The sequence below is a fragment of the Centruroides vittatus genome, unplaced genomic scaffold, assembly GCF_030686945.1.
Source record: "Centruroides vittatus isolate TY-2023 unplaced genomic scaffold, ASM3068694v2 contig_658, whole genome shotgun sequence".
Lineage (NCBI taxonomy): Eukaryota > Metazoa > Arthropoda > Arachnida > Scorpiones > Buthidae > Centruroides > Centruroides vittatus.
The window spans coordinates 399,002-421,854 of NW_027122410.1; the positions used below are offsets into that span (position 1 = coordinate 399,002).

At 26.2% G+C, this 22,853-nt stretch overlaps 1 protein-coding gene across 17 annotated transcripts in view; it reads left to right on the forward strand.

Annotated features, from left to right (window-relative positions):
- LOC136980013 (protein turtle-like) overlaps window positions 1–22,853 on the forward strand; it is a 339,436-nt gene that overhangs the window by 125,373 nt on the left and 191,210 nt on the right. For 15 of the 17 annotated variants that reach the window (XM_067276045.1, XM_067276040.1, XM_067276043.1 and 12 more), the window contains exon 4: window positions 11,793–11,908. In XM_067276045.1, coding sequence (XP_067132146.1) covers window positions 11,793–11,908 — 116 coding nt within the window. Of the gene's footprint in view, window positions 1–10,241; window positions 10,439–11,792; window positions 11,909–22,853 lie in introns of those variants that run through there. The other 2 variants (XM_067276051.1, XM_067276049.1) reach the window with 2 other exon arrangements.

A 22,853-nucleotide genomic window follows, 5' to 3' on the forward strand; every position in this document is an offset into this window, starting at 1 on the left:
TAACTTCTAGAAATTTTTTATTAAATTTTTTTAAAAATATATTTTTAGAAATTCCAATAAATTCGTGAAAAATATAATTATATAAATTTAAAAAGAATACATATATATGTATTTTACGCGTCTGGTTTACATTAAAGATAACCAGAATTTTCCAGGGGGAAAAAATTGATGTTATGTATATCATTCTTTGAAAGTTGGAAAAGTTTTATTTTGGAATTTTCTTTAAAAAAAAAAAATTATTTTAACATTGAAAAATGATTTATTCATTTCCTGAAAGTAAAGTAATATCAAAAATATACACGATAATATCCAAAAAATAAAAATATTTTGGAACTTTATTTGTTTATCAAACTAATAAGTTAAAGTAGAAAGAGAGTTGGCATTTGATCGATCGAATTAAAATCAATTGTTTCTTTTTTTATCTCTTAACAAAATATTGTATATATAAAATTGTATTTTTATCTTTTATTCCCATTTTTAATTTTCTTAATAAAAAAAATCAATTTATCCCCAATTGAAAAATTGGGGATTAATTAAGGAGTGGGATAAACTGAGGATAAGTCGAGGAGTGGGTTAAATTAAGGAGTGGGATGAATTGGGTTAAATTGAGGATAAGTTGAGAGGGATAACTTGGGGATAAATTAAGGAGTGGGATGAATTGGGTTAAATTGAGGATAAGTTGAGAGGGATAACTTGGGGATAAATTAAGGAGTGGGATGAATTGGGTTAAATTGAGGATAAGTTGAAAGGGATATCTTGGGGATAAATTAAGGAGTGGGTTAAATTAAGGAGTGGGATGAATTGGGTTAAATTGAGGATAAGTTGAGAGGGATAACTTGGGGATAAATTAAGGAGTGGGATGAATTGGGTTAAATTGAGGATAAGTTGAGAGGGATAACTTGGGGATAAATTAAGGAGTGGGATGAATTGGGTTAAATTGAGGATAAGTTGAAAGGGATATCTTGGGGATAAATTAAGGAGTGGGTTAAATTAAGGAGTGGGATGAATTGGGTTAAATTGAGGATAAGTTGAGAGGGATAACTTGGGGATAAATTAAGGAGTGGGATGAATTGGGTTAAATTGAGGATAAGTTGAAGAGGGATAACTTGGGGATAAATTAAGGAGTGGGATGAATTGGGTTAAATTGAGGATAAGTTGAAAGGGATATCTTGGGGATAAATTAAGGAGTGGGTTAAATTAAGGAGTGGGATGAATTGGGTTAAATTGAGGATAAGTTGAGAGGGATAACTTGGGGATAAATTAAGGAGTGGGATGAATTGGGTTAAATTGAGGATAAGTTGAGAGGGATAACTTGGGGATAAATTAAGGAGTGGGATGAATTGGGTTAAATTGAGGATAAGTTGAAAGGGATATCTTGGGGATAAATTAAGGAGTGGGTTAAATTGTGGATAAGTTGAGGAGTGAGATAAATTGAGAAAAGTTTCAAGAAAATTAAATTGAAATTCTCATCGTATTTTCTTAAAATTCAATCAAATTATATTAAATAAGTTAAAAATTATTTATAAATAAACTAAATTATAATTGAATGAATTAAATTTTGAATTATTTAAGCAAAATAACGTTAAATTGATTAAAATTATTCTAAATTAAAATCAGTTAAGGAAAAAAAAAAAAAAGAAATATTTAACACGAATTAGTTCTTTTCGAACGAATTTTATTTATTTCTGATTTTTTTAGATATTTTTTAATCGATAGTTAAGATATATACGAGTATATTCTCCCCCTTCCTATTTTCAAAGCTCTATTATATAAAATAATATTTTTATATAGGAAAATTCTGTGCACAATAAAAGATAATCAACGCATCATCTATCGTATCTTGATACTCTAAAAATGTTCATCCTGTTTTTTTATGAAATAAATTTCATTCTTATCGCATAATTCCTTTGAAAATCTCTTATACTACAAATGAGTCTCTCTCCCTATCACTCTGATACATCAATAATGAATAGTAACAAGGAGAAAGACACCAAAAAACTCCAAATTCCTTATTAAACTGTAATATAATTTTGGAAAATTTTTTAGAAATAAAAGAAAAATTCATTATAAATTTTTGAAGAATTTTACGGTTAATCGAAGAGAAATTATCATTTAAAACTTATTACTTTATTCATATTCTGATATAAAATAGGTGCCATTTTAATCTTTACGTGAAATATTACTTTTTATTACTTAAAATCTTAAATTATAAAAGGGGGAAAAATAAAATTATCCTCTTTATAAAGTACTGATAATGTTTTCTTAATGGAAAGTTTTATTCATGGTTTTTCATGAAATAAATCGGTTGGAAATTAATTCGTTTCTTTCTTTAGTTTAGAAAGTACAATTTGATATTTCAATGGATAAAAATATCTGGAAATTTGAGAAAAATTTCATTGATTTTTGCGATTTTTTCTCATACATATAATGGGACTTATAACTACTCTATAATATATAATCTGTGATGATTTGAGCTTACTTTATTTACTAGAGTTTACTACAAGGCAAACTCTAATCATCATCCTCTTATCCTGAAGAATGGTTGACGTTATAAAATATTGGAATGATGATAGCGAAAAAATAAACACTTAATACGTCGTTATTTTAATATTTTATAGATTTGTTACGAAGATAAATACGTATATATACACAGTTATTTCTACTCATTTTGCATGAATTGGGTCAACCCTACGACACGGTTTTCCTAGTGAAAAACTTACAATACACCATCGCCATATCAATAGGATGTTATTAAAGTTAAATAAAAGCTTCAATAACCAAACAACTTACTTTTGTATGACTATATTTACAATTTCTCAAAAATATAACATGCTGTAAAGGTAGGAAGTCTCTGTTTGAAAGCAATAGTTGATACCGTAAAGCTATTCTCTTGAGAATTCTAGTCTTTGTGTTGATTTGAAACCGTCTTCGATGACATTTATACCAAAATAGCAATAGCAAATATTAAGAAAATCGAACGAAAATGTCATCTTTTTTTATAACTTTGCTGAAAATTGCGAAAACACACACTATTTTAGTTTCTGTAGCATCATTCCAAATTCATTTTTAGTTTCCTTAGCATCGTTCTAAAGCCATTTTTAGTCTCCTTAGCATCGTTCTAAAGTGATTTTCTTCTCTCTAGCATAGTTCTAAAGCGATTTTCTTCTCTCTAGCATCGTTCTAAAGCCATTTTTAGTCTCCTTAGCATCGTTCTAAAGTGATTTTCTTCTCTCTAGCATAGTTCTAAAGCGATTTTCTTCTCTCTAGCATCGTTCTAAAGCCAAGAGACTTGTAAAAAGCGTATTATTACATACAAAAATATATAAAAAATTATTAAAATTGCTTAATTACATAAATAAAGTATTTTAAAGCGTTTATATAAGCAAAATATTCGTTAAGAATAATTTATCTTTGTAAGATTCTATTCATCCCGCAACGTTTTATTTTATTATAATTTTATTTTTATTTTTAAAAATATTTAACAAAATAAAATATGTTTTGCCGCCGTACAGAAGTAATTATTCAAAAGAATTTCACTTTCCATTCATTCATAAAAATGTAATTTCGTTCTTCTTATGTTACGTTGTTAATTCTTCCTGCCTTTTATTCACGTTTTGCAACCGCCAATAATTAATAATTTTACATAAATTACACGAAATAATCGTTGATATAATTAATTTATAAAGTAATTTATTTGTTAATTATTTTCTATTTTTTTATTTTTAAAGGCGAAAATTTTACATTGTTAAATTAAAAAATTCGTGCCTAACAAAGGGACGTTAAAAGTCTTCTATAATAAAAAATAAGTAATTTTGGGGTCCTAGAGCTACAGTTTGAAAACTCTATGATATTTTAAAATCTTGAAATTATGCAAATAATCTAAAATGGTAATTAAATTAATTAATTAAAATAAAATTAGGAATTTTAATGGCTAATTTTCTTTTTCGAGATTTAACCTTAAAATTAACCGTATAAAAATATATTAAGAGAAATTCGTCTCCGTGTTTGTGTACTCGACAATTGTAGCTCAACACACTTATCACTATTACTTCTAATGACTTCATACGTGACATCGGTTACGACGTCACCGGCGAGTGTTTTTTTTTTGTTTTTTAGACGACGTCATAAAGCTGTGACGTCCGACACGGCTTACACGTAACATCGATTCGATACGAAACTTTCTATATTTATATCCCGTTTAGTTATGGAGAAATTTATCGGACAGACAAACTCACAGACGGATTTTTTTTTTTTTGTTTTTCGTTCCAGCAATAATCACGTTGTTCTCGAGATGATAAAGTCGGATAAACTAGGTTATAAAATAAAGAAAATTTAAAAATTATAATAATAAATGTAGGATGTGAATTATCATCAATAAAGTATAAGGAAGAGTTTGATTGGGAAGTTATACAAAAGGGAGAAGGAAGAAGAAGAAGAAATTTGATTGAATGATTGAAAGATAGAATCCAAAAATAGACACGAAAAGTCACTATCGAAAATAATATTGAAGATAAAAGAGTGATTTAGTTTGATTTCTTGGCCAAGAATCATAACTGGATTTCGAAATAAAGATATCAACAAAATTATCTTCGCATTTGATCAATCAAAACTTTGTGATTTACAACTTTAAAAAAAGCAAACTCAATTCCTCTTCCTCTCTCCGTTTTATATAATTTATTATTATATTACTTATAATATATATATATAATCAAACTCGTTTATTGACGTGTTATTCAATTGAGACTAAAATTCTTGAGTTATAAAAACTCAAGAAGATAGCAATTTAAATTTCTAGCATTGGATAAAAGTTAAGGATTCGGTTGTAAATCGAATTTTTCAATTGTTTTTTTTATGTAATATATATATATACACACGAAGATTTCGATTGGTGAAAATTATATAGAATCTTCATCTTTCTTTTTAGTATTTAAGAGCCTTGTTTGTTTCATTTTGTATTTCCCGAATTGAATGATCTTCGTCGTCGTCTTAGCTTCTAATATTTCAAACAAGATGAAGAAACAATTAAATTTTTACATTCTGGTTATTTAATATTAATTTTTGATCGTCCAAAGTGATGAATTTCCTACGCTAAATAATAGATCATCTAAGATTTTGTTACATCGAATAATCCTCATTCGAAATCCCAATCATCTATTATTTTAAATGCTCCTCACTCGTTGACGAGTGGATAAAACCGTTCGTAATTGGTCGTATGTTTGCTCCTCACTCCATCAGCCTCTCCACGTGGACTTTTCCGGATTTTCTTTACGTGTCTAACACCTAAATAGGGGCCAGTTTCTGATGTAAAATCCTCCCGGGATGCACTCCTCCTCGGAAGATCGCCCACGTGTTGCGTTGCTTTATCCTATCAATCCTTTATTATCCTATCGTTTTGAAATAATCAGGATGATTTAGTATTGATAACCTTGATTGAAAAATATCTTACGATCCTAAATGATGATAAGGATAGCCGTGTAGGGAATAGGGAAGTTGTGTAGGGAATTTTTACAATATTTTCTGGTATTTCTTATAAATTTTTCTCTAGATTTTAGTGTTTTATTTGGAAATTTAACTTCAAAATCATTTTTATTTTCGCTGGTTTATCTGTATCTTGTACGTATTTAGCGCCCTTCCTGTATTTTGGTGACGAATTCTTTAACGGATTTAAGCATCCCTCTCGGTGTTCTTTGCTAGAAAATTCAAATTTTTTTGGTCGTCGGGATGTAAAAAAAAAAAAAAATTCAAAATGGTGCGCGTTATCAATATAAAATTGAGTGAATTATCGTTTAGGCCTACTGTTGGTACGGGGGGGGGTAGTTTATGCTAGAAAAGCCCGGCATTGGTCCACGGTTCGACCTTTTTCTCACACCAACTAGTAATCTCATTCGGCTTGCAGCGTGAGACCTCGAATACCGGGGGCGACCGTTACCATAGTAACGGCCGTTTATGGGCTCCGGACGAAGGATCTCTGATGTAAGTAATTTTGTTGCCATGACTTTAAATTACTCAGGTTGACTCGCTTGGGACGTAGTGTGTAGCTCCCCGAGGAAATGCCCGATCTACCCTACAGGCATGGTGAAGTTACCAGACATCTTTGGAATATCTGTTTTCTTTGAACAGGAAGGAAGCATCGAGAATAAGGAATAGTTGCCGAGATGGCGTCACTCCAAGAAATAAAATAATTACATTCTCTGCAGTCAGTCCACAAGAAGAAAACAATTGTTGCCTTTATAGACTGGCCACAAGTTGAGTAAAACATTAAAAAAATAATAATAAAATAAAAGAAATTTTATTCAAAAATTATTTCTAACATCTAAATTAAATTAGTACCTAATCAGACATTCTTTCGTCCACGTTAACTTAATTTACCCCTATTGTTTAACGTCTTGTTTAAAGTGTATTGACGAAAATACGAATTTAATGTTGTTTTTTTTTGTAAGCATTTATACTTAAGTATATTATGAAGAAAAAAAATATATAAGTAGGAAAGAATGAGCGTATACATCATCCTTATTTTCCATCTTGTCAGTGAAGAAATGACTAATCAAAAGGAATCATGCCTCAGGGATTAAAACTTCAATGTTACTTATTAGAATAGTCAGTTTGAAAAGTTTTAAGATTTATTCCTTTAAACACTGGGATTATGAAATTGTCTAAGTGAGAAGAGATTGATGAATTATGCTAATCCTATAAATAATAAAGTTTATTGTACATTTGCATATCAAAGGAATTGTTCTGTTACGTATAAACACTTTAAAAGACTTATATACTTTCCTTTTATAATCGATATTATAAACTATATAAAATTATTTATCGGACCTTTTTCTATTTAATCGACTATTATGCGCGCATTTTGGCTATTTGTACTTAAAATTCAGTATCAGATCTTATACAATATCGCGTGATACCGGCTTTGCATTACATAAACTTCCATAAAAGAAGATTGGGAGGCCCTAAATAAGCGTGAATAACTCTTGTTTAGGGCCTTCTATAGTACTCAAAATCTAGTAATAGATCTTATACAATATAGCGTATCGGGAGAAACTGGCTTTATATTAGATAAACTTGTAAAAAATAAGATTAGAAGACTTTAAATAAGCTCGAATAACCCTGGTTTAAGACCTTCTGCAATCTAATATCGCTATCACTTGTAGCAATATTAATTAAAACTTTTAATTTTTAATTATTTTCTTCGAATTAAACTATTTTATATTAAAACTTCATTACTTTAATTCCTAATAATTTATTTAATGATTAAAATAGTTATTTGCTAGTTTGAGAGGAAGCTTACTCTTGTTTTTTCAAACTCTGGTTGATTTTTTTTAAATCAAATTCTTTCATATAAAACTATGTAAATTTATCTTTCTTTTTTTATGAAATTTTAACAAAATATAAACTCATATATAATTTTTAACATCAATTATCTGCATAAACATTCTTGATATTTGTTTGTTTTTCTCTTACAAGAGACATAAGTTTTTAGATATTTGACTTAAAAAATCTATCTTTAGAGCTATTATAAGGTTGATATGTGGTTTAAAAGACATAAAAGATATATAATTCATAAGCAAAGTATCAATTGAAATCCTCTTTTCCACTAGAACTGTTATTACTTTATTATTCAGTCCAGCTTCTTGCTCTGTCAAGACTCAATTTACTATGAAGTTTATTATTGTATAAGGAAAACCTTCATTTATTTTTATTATTTTAAGATATATTTTTGAAGTCTCTGCCACTTTTCAACTCTGTTATACAACTGTATGAGAATTTAATCCATTCTTTTCTGTAAAACTGCATTAACAATATGTAACAGATTCAAATTTGGGGATTTGAGTTACCATATTTAATCATTTTTTTTTAAATTTATTCACTTATAATGACTTAAAATTATTAAATTATCATGTATATAGATTTATTATACCTCAAGAAGAATGATATATATATATATATTTGTTAAGCTGCTCAATAATTAGACTATAAGTTCACCCCTCAAACAGGTTATATATATAACAAGCAGAGAAACAATTAAAAGTTATTTTAAATCTATTAAATTTATTTGTAAACAGCATGTAACTAGTTTTATAAATTAATTTCTATTAATTGGTGAGATGTAAGAGGTTCTGTGATTGGAGATTTTTTTTTTGTTAATTTTTAAAATATAAGAGCTAACTGTAAGGGATTTATTAAGAATTTTAGAATCATTTTTAAATAAATAAATTCTACATAATTTTATTCTTATAAATATAATCTAAATTATATAATTGTTTATTTATATGTATACTACAAATGCATATATTTATATATAAAAACTAGAGTAAATTAATAAAGCATAAGTTATAATTACTAGAAAAATATCAATAAAATAAGTTTAAATTTAAATATTTAAAAATAAAATGAAAATAAAAGAATATAAATTAAATAATACTTTATTTTTCTTGAGTGAATCAACAATTTTAAAATATTTTCTATAATTCTTTTGTGATTAATAATTTAATTGAAAATAGTTCTAATGAAATAAGTAATTAAAGTATTTTTATCTTTTATTTTCTTGAATTTTTTAATTTTTAATCATTTTCTTTACTTTTTCAAACAAATCATAAAGGATTAGTAAAATTAATTTCCTTTGCCCGCTTTATTAATTATGAATTAGACTAATAACGTTTAATTAATATCGCTAACGGATAATGTTATCATTAAGCGATATTTACGTTATTAATATCTAGAAAATCTGGGAATACTTTTAAATTGAAAGGTGTTTTCTCCGTGTAACTCGATCCTGATAAATTCTATTTTTTTGTTCGTCCGGAGTGAGTTTCTCTTTGATATATTTTTTAAAATAATTCGTTTTATTAATCAAAATTTGAAAAATATTGCTTTTTTTAAAAACACGCTTAATGTTATAATTTTGCTCTTGATGCATCTTAATGAAGTACAGTAGAGAACCGAAAATCGGAATCAATTGGGGACTGGGGTTGTTCATATTAGTGATTTGTTCCGATTACCGATTATGTACGAATAAATATATTAACCTGTCCGATGCTCAAATTTTTCTCCGTTGCGTGTCGCTTCGTGTTGAATTTTCGTCGATTTTAAGCCTAACGAAAATTTTTATAATAATCATCGAGGCTATCGTATCGTTAAAAATTATTTCTGCATTTTGTACAAACAAAATAAATATATTGAAGAATATAAAAACATGAAAATTATACTTTAGAAGTAAATTTAGTATCAAAAACGTTCGATTCGGCACGACACAGTCCGACTGAAAATCGTTCCGATTACCGGCGATTCCGATTACCGGGGTTCCGATTAACGAGTCTCTACTGTACTATCAATGAAGTAATACGCGTTTTAAGCGTTAAAAAGTATAGAAATTCGCTTCTAAATTAGAAAAAAATCACAAATTTTTGCTTAAAATAAAGAATTGTGAATGATCTCATCCTAATTCATCTAAAAAAGCATTTATACGCTAATTATTCAAGAGGATCCTCAAGATCCATGGTTTATCCATGCTTTAAGATTTAAAAAGGAAACTTTAAGGATTGGTTTATTATGATTAATTTATGTTTAAAAATTAAATTTACATTTCTCTGTTTATATTTTAACAAGCAAACGTCTCGTATCTATCTACAATCCTAGAAATCATCAATAATATGAGGAATTTCTAGGGACGGAAAACTCGTTTACTGATAAGAAGCTTTAAAAAATTCATAAAACTAACTTAAAATTAAACAAAAATGCCATTGTTTAATAATAAACTGTAGGAAATTTTGTCTTTTATCGAATGCATTTATAATATATAACATTTTATGAACAAAATTTCCTTTTCAAATCAAAACAACGGGAAAATGGTTTCGCAGCGTTCTCCCGAAGCACAATGGAAAATCTGTTTTAATATTTAAATCTATTCGCTATCAGAAATCAAATATAGATATTTAAAAGAGAATTAATTAAGATAATTTTTAATTAATGTAATTTCGAAGATTTTATAATTATTTTTATATCTTTTTCTCGAACGTGATTTTATGTCGGCTTTCTTCATTAACGTTTATATACAGAGATATAATATTGCTAAAATTTGCAGGCGTTAAATTATACTAATATTAAATTTTAAAAATGTAATTCAAATTTAATGAATTTATTAATTAATTTATAAATATTTAATTATCGTTAGTAATATTTTTGTTTTTTTATGATAATTGTCTTCCAGGTGGCGCTACGCGCGCCACTCGTGTTTATAATTTTGAATGGAGTTAAGTTGTCAATTTCATGTTATGGTTTGTCATCTTTAAAGTGTCACTTGTTATCAGTTAAAATATGAAGTTATCGAAACAAATCACGTGTTTTAAAGCTAAAGAATACGCAGTAACTATTTTATTCTTTTTACAAATTTTACAGAATTCTATTCAATTCCCTTTACATCCACAGAGACTGAGATGTAAGGAAAATTAAATTCATTTGTGAATTTAATGACATTATTTGATGTTATCATTAAAAATTCGTTTTCTGAAAATTTTTTATAATGTGTTTTTGCTCCACAAATGACTGGGAAAAGTAATATTATGATCATGGTAGAATAAATCAGTGATTTAACTCATCAAAAATTATTAAACATTATGAACAGAGTGAAAAATGTCTATTATAGTAACTATATCAAGTGATAAGATCTCAATTTTTTCCAGTTTGATTTTATGTGAAGGATAGAAATATGTACAGTACGTACATTAAGCAGAATAGTTTTTGTTAGAAAAAATAATGAATTTCAAATATCTTTTAATATATTTAATACAATATCTAATATTATCATTATATTGATGAATATTTTATCATATTTTCTGGAACTTTTTTATATTTAATCAATATATTAAGTCATTTATCAATAACTATATTCATTCATATAATATATATATGTGTATGTGTGTGTGTATACAATTTAATGTATTTTTTCAAATTAAATTAAATAAAATTTAATTTTACAAATCAAATACTTGATAATTGCTTTCTTTTCATCACTTATTACTTTTGTTGGTTAATGTTACCTTAGGTGCCAACATGGCGGCTCGTCTCTGATTCTGGCAAGGAAACAGTGGGACGCACATTCTAACCTAACCTATTCTAATAAATTACCATAATTATTAGCAACCAAATTATTAGAATAAGTTAGGTTAGGTTAGAACGTGTGTCCCACTGTTTCCTTGCTGGAATTAGAGATGAGCTGCCATCTTGGCACCTAGGGTAACTGAATAAATAAAACTATACTTCCTTACTGAAGAGATAATATAAAATAAAATAAACAACCATTCCAACTTCAGCAAAAATTCTTTAATCCTAAGAATGTTTTCAAACGCATTAAGCGTCCATCTTCAGTTACTTCTTTAAATCAAATATGAAATTCGAACAAATATTACGTAAATTAACGGTATGATTACAATAAATAAATAAATTAATTAATTAAAATAAAATAAAATATTTTATTTTATTTTATTTTATTTTATTTTATTATATTTTATTTTATTTTTATTTATTTATTTATTTATTTATTGTAATCGTACCGTTAATTTACGTAATATTTGTTCAAATTTCATATTTGATTTAAAGAAGTAACTGAAGATGGACGCTTAATGCGTTTGAAAACATTCTTAGGATTAAAGAATTTTTGCTGAAGTTGGAATGGTTGTTTATTTTATTTTACCTAGGGTAACATTAACCTTTTTGTTATAATTTTTAAATATGTCAATACATTGATTTATTATTTTATTACAGTAATGATTTTTGCCTGTTTTATTTTTTAGCTCCTCCTCATTTTAAAGTGAAACCTCCAGAAGTTGTTTATGTTAAAGTTGGAGAATCCGTTTCGTTGCCTTGTGAAGCTAAGGGAACGCCATCGCCAGCGATCGTGTGGTACAAAGTAAGTTAACGAAATATTATTACGGACGTAACGATAAAATAAATATTTTGGTTTAAAATATACAAGACTACTTATCGCATTCAAATTCAAATTTTTATTGATGATTTGTATTATAATATATTGACACTTATTTACATGTTTGCTTTCTTGGGAATTTTTGCTAGATTAACATAAACAAAAATATTTTAAAATAGTCCATCATAATATTATTATAGCAGTTAGGAATAAACAGTTTTTGACTGGTACAAAAATAAAATGATTAGAAAATTTGCTTTCCAAATTAACAAGAAATTGTAGAAATGAATTATTATGAAATATGACCGGAATGAAATAAATTTATAATGGCTACACAGAAAAATTGATAAAAATATCTGTAAAGAATAGCATACATTTTGAATTCTTCATGGTTTTCATCGTTTTTTGCATCATTTTTTTTGCATTCAGACGTAACGTAGTGAATTGGCATTTCCATTATGTCTATAAGTATAAGTAGTCTAACATTAAATATCAGAGATAGCATTTGTAACATAACTCATTATACTTAAAATGTTATATATTGGAAATAAGATTGTTGGCAACATTGAATTGTTCTTGATCATTCTTCATTGTTTTAAAGTTTATCAATTTCATAAATTTTCTTACTAGATTGATTATTTGGTTTTTTTTTTTTTTGATAATCTTAAAGTATAGAATTTGAATCTAAAAATACAAATATATATCAGCTTTTATCAATTTAATTATTGATATTTAATGTAGTTTGTGGTTTCTTACTTTACTATATCTTAAAATAAATGCAGAATGAACATTGCTCCATAATTAATTTTCATCATTTGGAATATTCTTGCAAACGTTATTAAACAATATATGATTTGTTTGAAGTCTTTCAACATTAGAAAATCAAAATTTTTTTTCTTCTTAGTTGTTATGTTTAATGAAGCAATGTCAACTTTTCACTACATCTTATTGGCTCTGTTACAAGCAAATGACTACTTATTGGCTACGTTATAATCTTAATTATAAAGCTTATAATGAGAGACCTTGTGCTTTTATGTATAACGTTATGACTATTCATAAGATTATAACAGAAAATACCAATATGCAAACTTGCTAATATTTTATTTATTCTTAGAAATGATAAAATGAATTCTATCAGTACTATTCTTAATAGAGATTAATTTAATCATTTATTATTTCTGATAACCATGCTACCTTGAGACTTTGTTTATTTTTAGTTTACTTCAAAATTTGAGAATATTTTTATATATCTATGATCTGCTGATATTGTAGGTATCTGATCATAGTGGCATAAAGGGTAATTCCTATGTTGACGTTTTGATCATAAAAAGTACTTTATGCAGATAAAACTAAGTAACTGATATCCACTTTTCTAATAATATGAATTCAGCAGCTATTAAAGGATGGATTTTTTCCTATTATTTGAACTATTGGAAAAAACTTGTAGTCAGAAGTACAGTAAAGCTTTTATGCCTTGCTTTCTCTTTCAACAAAGTGAAAAACCAAATTTTAGCATATTTCATATTTATTTTCCTGTTCATATTGTAATAGGTTTCTATCACTTTTTAAAAGACTTATTCAGATTTAAATTTTTTTTTCACACCATACTCCTTTTTAAACTTTAAGACACTTTAAGGCAAAATATAAAATCATATCTGTGCTCTTGTACAGATATGATTTTATATTTTGCCAAACTGAATCATCATCAGTATTTTTTAAAGATGTTTGTGATGTTTTTCTGATCATCTTTAAAAAAGTCTAGCTTTCGAAGTTTAATTCTCTAGGGTTGCATAGTGAACCTGTCTTTGGCTCTTCATTATATATGCTGTATACAATATTCTTTTAGTAATATAACATACTAGAATTTACTTGCTAAAATTAATGTACTTTTGCAAAGATCTCATATCTTGTCGTATGGGTAGTATTGTCTCGTAATCTTAATATTTTATATTTATAAAGTTTAATATCTAGTCATATATATATGTATATATATAAACTTACCACGTGTCATAACTTTGCATGTATACAATAACTTTGCTATACAATAACATGTGTGTCATAACTTTGCATGTAGTCTTTTTATTATGCATAAGTAGATACAAGATTATTTTGTTATTAAAATTTCATTATAATGATTGTTATTTGATCTTAAGAATTGCTTTTCTTTACTCTAATTTAGTCAGTTAGATTTTATTTTCAATTACTTGCAAATGAAAATTTCACACTGATATAAATATTTGATTTTTATTTCTACATTATTTTGCTGATAATTACAACACGGAGAATTTCTAATTTTAAATACTCATGTAACAGTTTCTACTGAAATAAAACAACAAATTTTTATATCTTTCTTTTTTTTTTCCTTTCTTATAGAATAACTAAGAAAATACTTTGATAAAGTTAGTAACATTTTTATAATGTATAAAATTATTTTTAATTACTTTTGAAATGATAACACACTAATTTAGATAATGAGAATAATATTAGCTAAAGCAGATGTGAAATATTTTATTATTAGAAATTTTTATGATAAGCTGATTAGAAATGATTAATTTTGAGAGATTTACATTTCAAAATCTATTAATAATTTATTGTACAAATAAAAAAAATACCATGAGAAACTTATGGATAAAATTTCCAGTTATCTGGAGAGTTATTTGACAAGTGACATTTATTTGAGGAAAACAAATTGACTGTTTCATATTTGAAAACAAGACGATCATATTGAATGAAGTATGTAAATGGGAAAGAAAATGCATTCTAAATAACTAAATTATCCTTAGATTTCATAAGCAAAATAATGATATCAAATAGCTATCAAAATTTAAATATATTTTTAATTTTAAAATGGGAATTAAAAAATTTTAATTTTTGAAAATTAAATAACATTTCTTTTCATCTATTTACCATAAATTTTTTAATATGAAAATTCGACTGATATTAAATTAAATTTAATTAATAAATTTTTATTATATTTCCAAACAATATTATTGATTTTAATTTATTTTTTATTAATTTATTTGTTCGTTAAGAGACCTTTTTAATATTTATTTAAAAAAGAATTTTTTTCTCCCTGTACAATCTTCTAATTTATCATCACAGCTATTAAACTTAATAAATTAATTATTTTATATATATATATATGTATATACATACTGAAGTACAAATATAACTAATTTATTGAAATAATTATTATTCAGAAGGGAAAGGAATTGTTTGAATTTTATTTCTTCTTTATGTTTTTCCAACAATTAAGATATATCACAAACACTGGAATAATCATATTAAATACAAGTTAAATTGATATATGTCATTTTTCTTTTATGATCTATTATCTTAAGAATTATTATGGAGATTGTTGATTTAATATGCTTATTAATATTTATTTACGTAACTAAAACTATAAAAGTTTTGTTTTTAATCCAGAAATTTGAACATTGAAAAATTACCCGATAGACTTTGTATATATATCATAACGCTTAAATATATAAAATAAAAATATTGTATAAATATATTATTCTATTTATTCAACATTTTAGAATGTAATATATCTATAACGTTTAATTGAATCAACAATTAATTAGAATTTAGTTATAAACATGTTTATTCTTATAATTAGTAATTTGAAAATTATATTGATTCAAATACATAGATATAATGTAAGAAGTGGAATCGTATATATTTAAAAGATCAAAATTATAGCTTTATTTACTTTAATTTATTACGTATGAACTTTGATAATTAAAGTATAAATTTTTATTACCTTATAAATGATTTTATCAGTTATACTTGTTGATAAGAGATGATAATCATGCGATCAGGACAAAACTTTTTAATTCATAGCATATTAAATTAGAGAATATTCGATAAACTGTTCTAAAATTTTGATTATCATATTTTCAAAACTTATATGTAGCTTACTGATATTTCAAATATTAATTGAGAAGCAGTAATAAATATATTATTTATATTATAAAATAGTTATGATAATGTTACATAATTTATTTCAACATTACAATTATCTTAGTTTTCTTATAAATTTTCTGTTTGTTAAGATAAAACCATAAATAGTATAAATGATACTTTAAATTAACGCTTAGGAGTAAAATAATTTTCTTATCTTATAAAAGTCTTTTCCATAAAATTTGATAAACATTTTCAAGATAGTGTTTTCATTTTCAGATTAATAATGAATTAGTGACTGAACATACTCAAATTATATATGTATAATATTTTAAATATGTCGTAGTATAAAGCATTAAAAAAAGTCTCGAATAATGATTTTATTAGAGGTAAACATAATAATTAATTAATAAATTAGAAAAATTTACTAAACTACAGAAATAAACTTGAATAAAAGCAAATATATTAACAGTTTTACATATAAAATTTTGTGGCAGAAAATATTATTATGCTGCGTGATTAAGAAAAAAATAAAATTATTGCAAATTCGATTTTTAAACACTACCCAATATCAAATTTTATTATACAATCAGCTCAGGATTATTTTAGTTCAATTCAAAACTGTGAACTTCAAGGTAATACAAACAAAGTTTGAGTCCTTAATCAATTTTTATCCTTTATTCCAACCAGGAACCACGAACACAGCAGGCGACTTGAAGTAAAAACACTTCTGAAAACAGACGAAATACTATTAAACAATTAACACACAATTAAAAACGATCTCGACGCGGACCTGTTTTTGTAGGCTACGGCGTCTACAATACATTAAAAATTATTAAAAATCCCTCACAATAACATCCTTGTTTTATACTCGCACTTTTAGCTGAGAGTCCTCTGGTAAATTCGGACAGCCACAAATTATTTACATAATTATACAATTAGCCCAAGATTATTTTAGTTCAATTCAAAAATGTGAACTTCGAGGTAATACAAAGGGACTCAAACTTTGTTTGTATTACCTTGAAGTTCACATTTTTGAATTGGATCAAATTTTATTCTTTTGAAGGAAACATGAATCCTATTCACATATTATAATATGAAAATGTTGAATAATATTAAATGACCAGTTATTTACATTAAGAAAATATTACCGTATTTTACGGACTATAAGACGCACCTGAATTTTGGAGGCAATTTTTCGAAGAAAAAAGTGCGTCTTATAGTCCGTAAAATACGGTATTTATTTATCCAAAAATATCAATAAGTGTTGCCCTGTAAAATGTGACAAATTCTAATTGAATAAAATATATATATATACTATAGATCAGCGATTCTCAACCTTCTTAGCTCCCCGACCCTCCAAATAGTAAATATAAACAAAATTAATATTTTGCGACCCCCACCCAAACGAATAACAACAGTAAGCCATACTATTACTAATTGAATTTTGTCTGTAATTATAAATGTAAATGTTTTTAAATACAGCGCTAAAAACTAAATACAGGAATCGTCTTTTATCATTCGAAAACAATTTGCTTTTGTGCGTTTCTAACGTAGATCCACGTATGGAGAAAATTTTAAATGAAAAACAAATGCAACCATCGCATTAATTTCTTTTCTTTACATGTGTACTTATTGTAAGAAAATGTTTATAAGTTTATAATAAATAATTTTTTTTCATAAAATGATTTCATTATTGTTTCGCGACCCCCCCTTTAATATCACCGCAACCCCCAGGTTGAGAAACACTGCTATAGATAAAAGAATGCATTGAATTTGGAAATGTATATTCAATGACTATAAAATTTACTTCATTTGAATAAAGGCTACGTTACATCAATTTAAAAGATTGTATTAGGTAATAGCTTTATCTATTTATTTCTTAAATTTGTTGTTTTCAAGTTATTAATAAAAAAACATTTGTGTTTTTCTGAAAAATCTTTTACCTGTAAAATTATTAATGCACTTTCGTTAACACCTTTATACTTATTTTCTGTGTATTTTTAGAATATTTGTTGTTGTTTATTATCTTACAGAAATATTTAAATAGAATAAACCGCAATTTTTATTATTTCAAATTCAATAAAATACGTAATTTTAGCAAATATCATGTATTATTAATGTTCCTGTCAAATAAATTAATTTTCTTTTTCTAATTTTAAAACTGTTATGGATTTTATTACAAAATTAAAAATTAATAAGTTAATATTTGTTATTCGTAAGTAATAAGACAGAATGAATTTGAATAAACTTTAATTTTATTGTAATTAATTAATTGCAAATTGTTTAATATATGTTAAATGCAATTACATGATTATGGTGATTTGGAATTTTTACTAACGTACTAGGTTGATTATATTACAGAATAATTTGTGATAGATTAAAAATTTAAATCAAGATAAAATTGTTAGTGCAATTATAATATGCAGAAGATTTTATGTAAATAAAATAATGATCATACTAACTTCATTTAATGATACAAACGTTACCCAAATCAAATTTAAATTGATGATATGAAGCGGTTAATAATTTTATCTTGCTGAATTTAAATTAATTTAATTATTGCTGATTGGTATATTTAGATATATTCTTCGATTTTAAGCTTTTATAATTAAAATGTTTGTTGTGATCTCCTAAACTTTCTTCTCTAGAAACTAAGGAATTAATGTAAATGTCTTTGAACTCCAAAATATTCCAATTTAAACACTGATTAATGAAAAATTATTTACATATTTAACAAAAATAAGTTTCCATTTAATATATATATATACGTGGTACGATCCAAAAGTTCGGGGACTGCAGTAATCTATCACAACAAAAGCATGTATTTGAAGTTACAGCATATGAAATGGATTCTACCAAACCACCTCTATATGTTCAGGTTAATTTCATCCATGTCATGTGATTAAACCGCGAGCGCTGCTGTTTTTTCTCCGGAGATAGTTACCTTTGTTCTGCGACGTAATAAAAGTGGAGTTTCAAGAACAACCACCAACATTAAATTTTGTCAGTGTTTAGGTAAAAAACCTATGGAGACTTTAAAATTGCTAAGAAAGGTGTACGGTGATTCTACCATGGCAAAGTCGAAATGTTGGAGGTTGTTCTTGAAACTCCACTTTGATTACGTCGCAGAACAAAGGTAACTATCTCCGGAAAAAACAGCAGCGTTTGCGGTTTAATCACATGACATGGGTGAAATTAACCCGAACACGTAGAGGTGGTTTGGTAGAATCCATTTCATATGCTGTAACTTCAGATACATGCTTTTGTTGTCATAGATTACTGCAGTCCCCGAACTTTTGGATCGTACCACGTATATATAAAGTCACATTGTATCAATTTAAATTATGTTTTTCTTTCAAATTTTCTTATAAACTGCAATATTTGATATTTTAAATACAGCATGAATGAAATAGGATGCCGTTTGCAGATATTTCAACCATTGGGGGAGAGTTTTAAGCCATCGATAATATAAATGGCATTATCAACTGTAATTATATCAACTAAACATAATCATTAAAATGGTTAATGCACATTGTATATTCTTTAAATTTATATACTGCATACAGTAATCAATATTAATAAAGTCATTAGTTGATAACAAGGAGAGTATAGCAATAATAATTAAAAATTTATTATATTGTCCTTATTCCTAATTCTAAATACTATTAATTTTTATGCCAGATTCATCTAATAAAAATTATAAATTGATATTAAGTTGTTGTTTATTTAAAACATATTAATTCTTCAGCGAGCTTTAGACTTTAGGAATTTAATCATTTATTTTATATGTTTATAAGTTTATCAGCATTTCAATTAATTTTCTTTTTTAATTCTAACTTTGTAATCATTATATATATATTAAATTGCTAGAACTTATTATACTGGTGTAGTTTATAACTAGCAAAGAGAGGAAGTCTTAGTCAAAAGGTGAAACGCAAATTATCTTTATATAATCACCCGACAATATAATGTACACGATATAAAAACACGTCTATGTGGACAATATAAAAATATTAAAGACTGAGGTAAAAAGAATTAATAAATTGCTAGAAATTACTAAATTTTTGTTAATTTTTATTTCGATTTGTCTCTAGTCTCAGTTTTTAATTTTACTTTCAATTAAAAACCAAATTATTTTATCGTTTTTGATAAAGAATCTTTCTTCTCGATTAATGTTCTTTTCTCATTACCGTAAAACATATTCCATCGCCATTATCTATATTACGTTTGACAGAGTAAGTTGTTCAAATGCCATTCGTGTCATACTTCAGGATTTGAAAAATAATATTTATTCATTAATAAATAATATATTTCAAATGAGTTTTTATTTAGTTTAAAGTTTTTTTATTATTTTTTTTAATAAAAAAATTTGCTGAAATTAAATAATAAAGACGTCTTACATTTCGAAATTCTTAAGTGTTTACAATATCAATCTTGCCGTATACTTATACTTTAGATATATGAAAGTAAGTTTTGATTGAAAAATGATCCGTAATAAATATTCAGAATTGTATTGTGAATAATTTATTTGGAGATTCTTGAAAAATAATTTATCTGCAGCTTTTTGAAAAATGCATTTTCGATATTAAGACTTTTTTAATGCGGATTTATTTTTTATCCATTTTCACGCGGAAGGTGTATTTGTAACTTTTCTATTATATTGTCATTTGGAAGTTTTAAGATTAATTGAAAAAAAATCCAAGTAAAAGTGAATAACCTTGATGGAATAAGTAAATTTCTCTTTATTAATTAGAAAGTTCAGTTAATGTAACCCTTGGTGCCAAGATGGCGGCTCGTCTCTGATTCCAGCAAGGAAACAGTGGGACGCACGTTCTAACCTAACCTAACCTATTGTAATAAATTACCATAATTATTAGCAACCAAATTATTAGAATAGGTTAGGTTAGGTTAGAATGTGCGTCCCACTGTTTCCTTGCTGGAATCAGAGACGAGCTGCCATCTTGGCACCAAGGGTTACATTAACCATAAGTTATTATTTTAAATATTTACATATATTTTTTGTTTCATTATCCTGTTATTTAGTTTATATATTTTGTTTTATTATAAATATAACACAAACTGTATGCAAGTCGAATCAAAATGTGGAATTTTGGCCTATTTTTATCTTATAATTTTATTAAATTAAGAGTCAAAAATAAATTCTTGGTCTTTGATTCGATTTAATAGATCATTTTAAAATTAAATTTATTATAATATATTTTGTTACACTTTTGTTTTATTTGAATTAAAACAGTGTTAAGATTATCAAAATTTAAATTTTTATTTCATTATCAATTAATAGATTAGTATGAATAGAGATCTAGCATTTAAAGCAGGGGTGTCAACCTTTTTTGTTTCTCTGGGCCACATTGGAATAAGTCGTGGATTTTTGGCCCACTTGTGGCCCAATTTTTAAATATACAAGTATATTTAAGGATTTAACGTGTCTACATAATAGTAATAAGTATTAAAACTTTATTATGAAAAAGGATATTTTAAAATTACTTCTACAGACACTTTCAATTTTTACTTAGAAATAGGTAAATGAATTTACCTATTTCTAAGTAGCCAAATCTTGCAATGCTGGAAGGAATACTAAATAAATCTGGAGTTGGGACTCAAAGGATTATAGACTCAAATGTGGGGAAAGGAAAGTGAGGAAGGTTGGAAAATTAAGTGTCAATATTTGCATAACAAAAGATCTATTTAACCTTTCATCTTTTGGCCTTTCTCTCCTTTCCCCGAATTTGGGTCTATAATCCTTTGAGCCTAGCTTTATTTAGTATTCCTTCCTCATTCACACATTTCCAAGTATTTGAAAATATTTCCTTTTCACTCAAAAATAAAATACGTATAAAGGTTTACGGCTTTGTGGAACTTCTTTTTTGAGTTTATGCCATTGAAATAAATAAATAAATAAATAAATTTGTCAGTTTTGTTTACGCGTTTATTGGGCCGCATTGGAACTTGCCATGGGCCGCGGGTTGGACACCCCCGATTTAAAGCATTTAAATTTAGTATAAAATAAAATTCACTTCTGTTACAACAGCTTTTTGTTTATTGATTGATTTGTTAATATGAGATAACAACACGTGAAGACTATATGGCTGGCTACAGTTATGTCCATTTTGATTCTGACTGGCGATGGATCAGTCAGTTTAGGTTAGAAATGGAAAACAGTCCCCTATGCTGTACTACAAAGATAAATTACGGGAACCTGAATCGAGTTTAAATCCAAGTCTGGCAATAGGCTAACACCTTACTTTTATACTTGCTAACCTAAAGTTTTGTAAGATGTAATCATTATAAATTTTGAATTTTTGGGTATGAAGGCGATCTCTCATACTTAATGTAAAAACGTGAATTACCGTTTTCTTTGCATAAATATAAATATAAATATGGATTTGTTATAAATTTGGATGTAATATAAAATATATATTTTTTTAAATTTTAAATATTATTTATTTTTAATGTCGAATGCTTCTGAAAATTAGTTAATATGATTGTACAAAAATTTGATAAGTTATTTATGGTATCATTGATATATACGTTACATTTATTATTTACATTTATGAATATTGTCTCAAAATTAACTATGTAACGTATATAAAACTAATACTGGATAAAGCAAAAGTACAACACACACAAATAACCAGAAATCCAGCAAAAGAAATGTAAATTATGATTACTTTAACTATGTAATTTCTTTAGTTTTGTTCAAAATTTTAAAATTGATTTTTTCATAAATGTAATTTTCCTACTACAAAAAAAAATCTGCCGCAAACAAACAACATAAAATGTCGTTCTGTGTAAAATAATAAAATTTGAATTCAGGAAACTAATAACATTATTCAAAATGAGAACAATGTGATGTAAATTGAATTACCTTTAAGCAGATTTTTTGAACTAACTGTGGATTATTCAGTGCTCAGATGGCTTTCAGACAAGTTTCATTTTGTCAATAGCACACTTTAGAAATTTCAAGAACATTTTAAGAGTGGTCTAGAATTTATTTATTTTTTCC